This window comes from Pundamilia nyererei, unplaced genomic scaffold (genome assembly GCF_000239375.1).
Source record: "Pundamilia nyererei isolate P.nyererei 1_Seehausen unplaced genomic scaffold, PunNye1.0 scaffold00201, whole genome shotgun sequence".
Lineage (NCBI taxonomy): Eukaryota > Metazoa > Chordata > Actinopteri > Cichliformes > Cichlidae > Pundamilia > Pundamilia nyererei.
The window spans coordinates 993,264-1,000,394 of record NW_005187602.1 but is presented as its reverse complement, the minus strand read 5'-3'; the positions used below and the strand labels follow the sequence as shown (position 1 = coordinate 1,000,394).

At 38.5% G+C, this 7,131-nt stretch overlaps 1 protein-coding gene across 7 annotated transcripts in view; it reads right to left on the bottom strand.

Annotated features, from left to right (window-relative positions):
* The window catches only part of gtse1 (G-2 and S-phase expressed 1), an 11,074-nt gene extending 6,803 nt beyond the window's left edge, over window positions 1-4,271 (bottom strand). For 2 of the 7 annotated variants that reach the window (XM_005747638.1, XM_005747640.1), the window contains exons 1-5: window positions 4,171-4,271; window positions 3,860-3,899; window positions 3,688-3,773; window positions 2,088-2,736; window positions 1,048-1,215 (exon numbers count right to left, since the gene is read on the bottom strand). In XM_005747638.1, the coding sequence (XP_005747695.1) occupies window positions 1,048-1,215; window positions 2,088-2,736; window positions 3,688-3,773 (903 nt within the window). In that variant the 5' untranslated portion in view covers window positions 3,860-3,899; window positions 4,171-4,271. Of the gene's footprint in view, window positions 1-1,047; window positions 1,216-2,087; window positions 2,737-3,687; window positions 3,777-3,859; window positions 3,900-4,170 lie in introns of all 7 variants that reach the window. The other 5 variants (XM_005747642.1, XM_005747643.1, XM_005747639.1 and 2 more) reach the window with 4 other exon arrangements.
* Window positions 4,272-7,131: the final 2,860 nt, after the last annotated feature.

Here is a 7,131-nt window from a genome sequence, read left to right as displayed (position 1 = left end):
CATCTAGTGACAATTTGGATTATCCAATTAACCTATCCCCACAAGCTGCATGTCTTTGGACGGTGGGAGGAAGCCGGAGTACCCGGAGGGAACCCAGGCAAACACGGGGAGAACATGCAAACTCCACACAGAAAGACCCCGGCCTGATGGAGGAATTGAACTCAGGATCTTCTTGCTGTGCAGCAACAGTGCTAACCACCGTGCCGCCCATTATTTTAATTAAGTTTTCAAAAAATTGATGTGTTCATAGTAAAATGCATTAAAAATATGGGCACTGGTTTGTGGAAGCTGCTATGTTGATCATGACTACAGTGGGCGAGGTGGACATCTGTTCCTTATGTATGTGGCTACAGACTGGCCACACCCCTTATAAGTTACTTTTAATTTAAAAATCCTGAATGGCTCTTTCACGATATCTGACAATTTAACATTTGTACATGTGGATAATCCCTTTCTCCTCCTCCTCCTCCCCTACTCTCTTCTCCTCCCTCATCTCCACCTCATCCTCTTTTCCTAAACTGAAGTCAAAGCTTAAAAATATCCTCAAACTCACCTCGGTATTGCTGAGGTGTTGCAGTATTGCTATACTATTTATGGCCTCCTCCAGGGTAAACAGACATGGAAACATTGACAGCAGAGGTAAGCTGATAGCCTACTCACTACAGCTGAATGGCAATGACAGTTGCTTGTCATACAGAGGCCACGATAGCTAGGATTATGCATTTGAATTGGTAGGGGTAAGAAAACAAAATTCATTTGAATGCAATCTACTGACATCTAGTGATGAGATTTCACACATTCTTTTAATGATTCATAGTTAAAAAGGCTATGCTATTAAAAAAAATGGGGGAAATATAAAAAGCTTGACTCAGATGCTTCTACATGACTCCTATCAAAGCGCTTCAGCTCCATAATTATTGTTTTTTGTTAACCTCATTTACAAAGTGAGAAATAAAGTCAGCAGGTAAATATCACTCAAAATAAACGTAAATGTTTTTCCCAATCCGAAAACACTGCACTGAACTATTTGAACATGCAGACAGTTACCTTTACCTTGGTTGGCCGAGGAAGTGCGCGTTTTCCCAACAGACTGGAGTTGAGGGAGCTATCACTGATGTCAGAGGCCACGCTCGCTGAATCTGAGAGCAAATCCTCAGACGACTCCACCCTTTTAGGGGGACAAGAAGACGGGCTTTGCCTCCAACTGCCCACTGCCTGAAACAGGTAATAGGTAACAGATCATCTGTAATCTGTTGATAGGGCGCTTTTAAGCCAACAACTTCTTACTAAACTATCTACACACAAAATAAAAATTTTAATAAAAGGAGAAAAGCTCATATAAAGTCAGTTCTGGTTGTGTTTCTGTTTATTTTATTACATTTGCTTCCTGGTTAGGAATCTGTTTCATCTATTTATTTTTGCTACTTTAATAAGTCTTAAGAAGATTGTAAGTTTTTCTAGGAAGGATCACGTTATGAACTGGTTTAATACAAATGTATTAATCTGTTATGTAACTGTAACATCACACTTGCATCTATTGAATGGTTTCTTTAAAACAAAAGGTAATGTATAAATATAGCAACAAGCTTTTTAAAACAGGAACAGGAGTGTTCAGTTCGTATCTTTAAGTATTAAAGGTGTCAAGTACTTATTCGAAAATGCACCTTATCCATTTTAATGAAATTCATTGGAAATGTTTACAATCTTTTGTTTTTTTTAAATGTTGCTTTTTAAAAGCATGTTCAACATAGAAATCAATCATAAACATTTTCCATGCAAGGAATAAAGCAGAAAATAAATACTGCTTGTATTCTTCGGGCATTAAAAATACCCCAAATACCCACGATTATGCAAGGAGGAATACATATGAAGACATGATCCAGAAACGGCGCTCTCTTCTCAGAGCCAAAGGTATACAGAGAAGCCTTTAATGTGACACGCTTCCACACCGCCACGAAAATGTAGTGGAAGTGTGGGAGGAGAGGCGGGTTCGGAGAAGACTGATTCAGAGAAAGCCTGTTAGGTATCTGTCAAAGGCTGCTTCCAGAAAACAGCGATAGTGGGTGAATTAAAAACTCAAATCTTACTCTGTTGGGTGGTTGCAGTTTGGTCTTTTCCACTCTGCTCTTGTTGGTTGAACAGGAAGTCACTGGAATGGTTGGTTTGCTCGGCAGCACAACAGCAACACCTAGTGCAGATTTCCCTCGAAGTGCAGTTCTGGGCTGAGGTTTGGCTTGGATCACAGGGCTGCAGGTGCTGAGTCTGCTTTTTGAAGTAGGGCGGGTAGACGAAGCTGGGGTGATAGTGGGGCGGATAGATGAAGTGATGCTGGAGCCGCTGCCTCTCTGCAGTTGGCGCTGGATGACGGGCGGCAGCTGCTTCAGTGGACTGTCCTGCACACAGAAGGTCTGTCGTTTGTTTGGGCTGACTCCACTGGTGGTCTGAGCAAGGAGACCAAGTCTGGTCTCAGCATCCTCGACAAACTCCTCTTGCTCAGTCATGGTGTCCATGGTCACACTGGTGGCGTCTCTGTTCTCATCGTGTGACACAGTGCTCTGCAGCTGACTTGCTAGTCTGTGGGCTTCCTGACACACAGCCTCCAGCTGTTCTCCCGTCAGCGGGCTCCAGGTTATGCTATGGTTCTCGAGGGGAGACGCCACATTAACGGAAACACACTTCTCTTTATGACTGACTGGACCAACAAACACCTCATCTTCATCTTCATCACCCCTAGAGCTGCAGAGCACAAGGACATTAGTGCATAAGTCACAGCAAGAGTAACAAACAGTTCACAGCAATTAAACTTTAAACATCAAGGAGCTGACTACACACAGTTTTAAAAAAATAAAGCATTTCTTAAAATAAAGCAAGAGTGATGTGGAGCAATCGTGTCATGCCGACATAACAAAAGAAGAGAAAAAGAGTTCAAGTTATTACTAAAATTAAATTTGGAGCTATAAAGGCAAAACCAAAGTAAACTTATTTTGCTTTAAATTATTAAGATATATTATGCACTTAAGTAGTTTGAATTAGAAATCACACACCCAAACAAACTTTAGAGGGATTTTTTTTTTAAACCAATAACTCAAGGCCTAATATGATACATTACAGAGCTTACATCTAAAATGGGTGATGGTATTGAGGGTATACTTAGAGAAACTTGCGTGTCCACGTCAACTGCCATCCTGCCCGGCCAGCAGGGTGACGACAATACCCATCCGCATTTTACAGTTGAGGGTTAAAATACGGAGTTCCTTGATGGTTTTTACTCAGTTAAAACTGACTTTTAAGATACCTCAGGGTGTTCAGAGTTTTGCAAAAGTTGTTGACATTCACTTAAACTTATTTACAGTTGAAGACAACGGAACTATTGGGACACATGTTGTTTTACTAATTTTATACTGTTCAATAGTTTTAATGGTTGTTTTATATTCTTGTTAATAGTTTATTACTTTGTCAATTTGACTTTTTGTGTGGGTTTGCTCAATTCAGTTTAGTTTTCATTAGCTTACATATTGTCCGTTATTATACTGTGCTGCAGATCAAATCCTGCATGTAAACCTTATTAGTGCAAGATCACATGTCAAACACGTCTTCTGGATGTTGGCAGCCGGACAATCAGAGGACGTTGTGGGAATTTAAATGCGGAAATAAAAGAAAAGTGCGTGACTGAACTCCTGGCAGTACCTCGATAGAAACTCTCTTTGATTTTTACCTGGCAGGCGACAGAGAAACATCAAAGTCAAACTTCTCATCAGGCAGAAAGAACACATCTACTGAGACACAATCAAAGTGATTAGTGATGAAACGCTTAAAAACACACGGTACGATATCTGACGGTCACTGAATGCTTACTCACCGCTGTTAGCTCGACAGTCCATCCGTAAGCTTGTTCGTCTCTGAAAACAGATCAGACGTGCAGGTTTACTATCACAATAGCCTAAAAACATTCAACTTTACACCAACACTGACAAACAGTGAAACCAGCGAATTTAGAAACGACCATTTTGACTATCATGCTAACTTTAACGTTAGCTCTTTAGCACTCCACCTATGTCAAACAATAACGGACAAGAGCGTACAACTCACAATTTAAAGATTCATTTTCGATAATTTTATGGTCCAACAATTTCCATGGAGAAAATGTTTTATTCAAGTTAAAATACAAACCTCTATTTCCTCCGAAACCTCGCAAATCTTTTTTGCTTCGCATTCAAACAGCGACGTGGAAGCAGAGAATTTCACAAATAATTCAAATCTGCTGCGCTGCGTGTCACGTGACTCATAGATGCGCCACTATTGGTTTAAAGACTATGACGGAGTCTCCGGTGGCGTCCTGGGGATTGTAGTCAAAAGCTAGCTAAAACTTGTGTCGGAACAATTTCCATTTACCATCTATGATTTTGTTTGATTTAAATTCGATTTTAAAAATTAGTATCCCAACAAAACAGCTCATATGAAAGTAATACAAATGTAATAAAAGTTTTAAAAAATGACTCTTAGCAGTTAAATTCGTTCATCTTTGTATATTTTTAAATTAAAGATGTGCATGCATTGAATAAAATGTAGATTAAAAATGCAGTTCTTTTACAGTTCTTTCATTACAAGTTCTACGGTATTCATTGGACTGCTACATAACATGTAATGGTACTCTACTGCTTTTTAAATAGAATAATAGATTACAATAATAAAATCTGTGGATGAAGACTCTCTCTTCTAAATTTGGTCTGCCTGCTAGAACCACTCATATATAGACCACAGTGATTCAAATAACCACTGCTTACAACCAAGGTGTCCAAAAGAACATCTCTGAACACAACACACACAGAAACTTGAAGCAGATGGGCTACAGCATCAAAGCACTATAGGGACCGCTCCTTTCACTTAGAACAGGAAAGTGAGGCTCATACACATGGGCTTGCCAAAAGATAAGATAAGATAAGATAAGATAAGATAAGATAAGATAAGATAAGATAAGATAAGACTTTATTGATCCCACAACGGGGAAATTTTTGCGTCACCTCAGCTCAGGTACAGATATATGAAGGAAATACAAAAATACAATTAAGTACAATCAATGAAAAAAAGTAAGATAATATACTATATACAATGGTAGCATACACAGTATGTGATTATGGATATAGTTGGAAATATGGAAGACATAAACTATATAGCTTGGAAGGTCATGGAAGGTCCATTATGCATGTCTGGTGAGCGTCAATTTCTGTGGTGACAGAAGGTGCTAGTGTAAGAACCACAACATGAAAGCATAGATCCAGCCTGGCTTGTATAAATGATTCTTGTTGGTCATGTAATGGTGTGAGGGAAAATTATCCTGGCACACTTTGGGCTCCTTAATGAGCCTCGTTTAAAAACCACAGCCAGCATCCAGCCTCAAGCAGGACTGACCGGATCTGCAAAGAGTGGTGCGCTCAGCCGAACGCATCATTCTATCAGAGCTTCCTGACCTGCTGTCCATCTACACCAAGTGGTGAAAGACTAAAGCCAGGAAGATTATGATGGACCTCTCGCATCCCAACAATGGACTCTTCTCAGTGTTGAGGTCTGGGAAGTGCTTTTGCTCCCTTAAGGCCAAAACAGAGAGAATGAGGAGGAGCTTCTTTCCCCAGGTTATTCGGGTCCTGAACCAGGTGTAGGACTGGACTCTCTCACACACATCACATCATCAAACGCACTGTTTGTTTGTTTGTTTTTTTGCACACTTCTTAAAATTTATAATTTATTTTTATTCATAATTTCTTTGGTAAACTGTTATTTGCATATTTTTACTGTAAATTACTAAGAATTTACTGTAAGTTAAAATCTGTAAATTTTGTAGTAATCTGTAAATCTTACTGTCAGTTCTTACTGTCATTTACTGGTTGGGCATTGGACAGCAATAAGCATTTCTCCACATGTCATACTGTGTATGGTTGTGTGTGTGACCAATAAAATTTGAATTTGAACAGCCTACCTGAGTTTTGTTGCTGACATACTGAAGCCCACATTTTCCTGACAAATGTAGCACCATGTAAGGGGAAATAAACAGGCTCTCCTGTATAAGAATAACAAGAATAAACAAGAAGCAACAAAGAAATAATTTTACTGTTTGTGGTAAGTTTATATTGAACAGCTGCAATAAGCTGAAGTTCTTAGACGTAAGAGCATATCGGAAAACACATTTCAGTCACTGTTTAAAGAGCAAGAGTTGTGCTGTAGCTAAATGTATTACCATTAGTGTCCACGATGACTTTGAAAACAGAATGCACTGGAAATGTACGTACATGAAAATTATACAGAGTATAAAACCATACAGATCTATTATCTCTGTAAAATTGTTTTATTTTTAGGCCATCTTTTCTTTTACAGTGAAAGTCTAGAGTTATGCATCTGATCAATATACTTTAAAGTTAAATTAAATGAAAAGTGACTGGTATCGGACTATTATGTACACTTGTGGCCTTTTAAAAAAAAAATCTGTGGTAAGCCAATATATTAGAGCAAAACATTTCTGGCACATCTTCACCTACTTCCAAGGTGGAGGGAGATAAAAGTTGTATCAGTTGTTCATCTTCCCTTAAGTGTTGCTGGAGTTCCTGCATTGTGAAGCCGATATATTAGGCACAAATGTGATGCCACCTAAAGCATGATGCAGGTACTGCACTAAAAAGCCACACACTGTTAAGGTACCATTTTTGATTTTACTTAAACACATGTACATCACATTTCAACAATAGAAATTACACAATTTAAAAAACATTACACCTATCCATACAAGAAACCATTTTATAAAAACCTCAAATCCAAAAGACACAAAAGGAGGAGAGAAAAATGTTCACAGTGACGTCAACAAGGCAAAAATCAAACCCGAGCAAAAACAGGACACACTGAAAGAAAGTCAGGAAACTATTTTTAAAGAGTACTTGGCTGAGGCATGATGGTATTAGCAAGTGGCATCCAAAAAAAAAAAAAAAAAACCCACAAAAGAAAAAACATTTGGAAATTAAAGTGAGATCAAACTAAAGTAAGTGAAGCTGTCTACTTCATGTGCAATTTTATTTTTTAAAATTTGTCAGAATTTATATTTAAAAGAACATCTTATTTTGGAGAGTTTATTTTTTGCCAATGAAT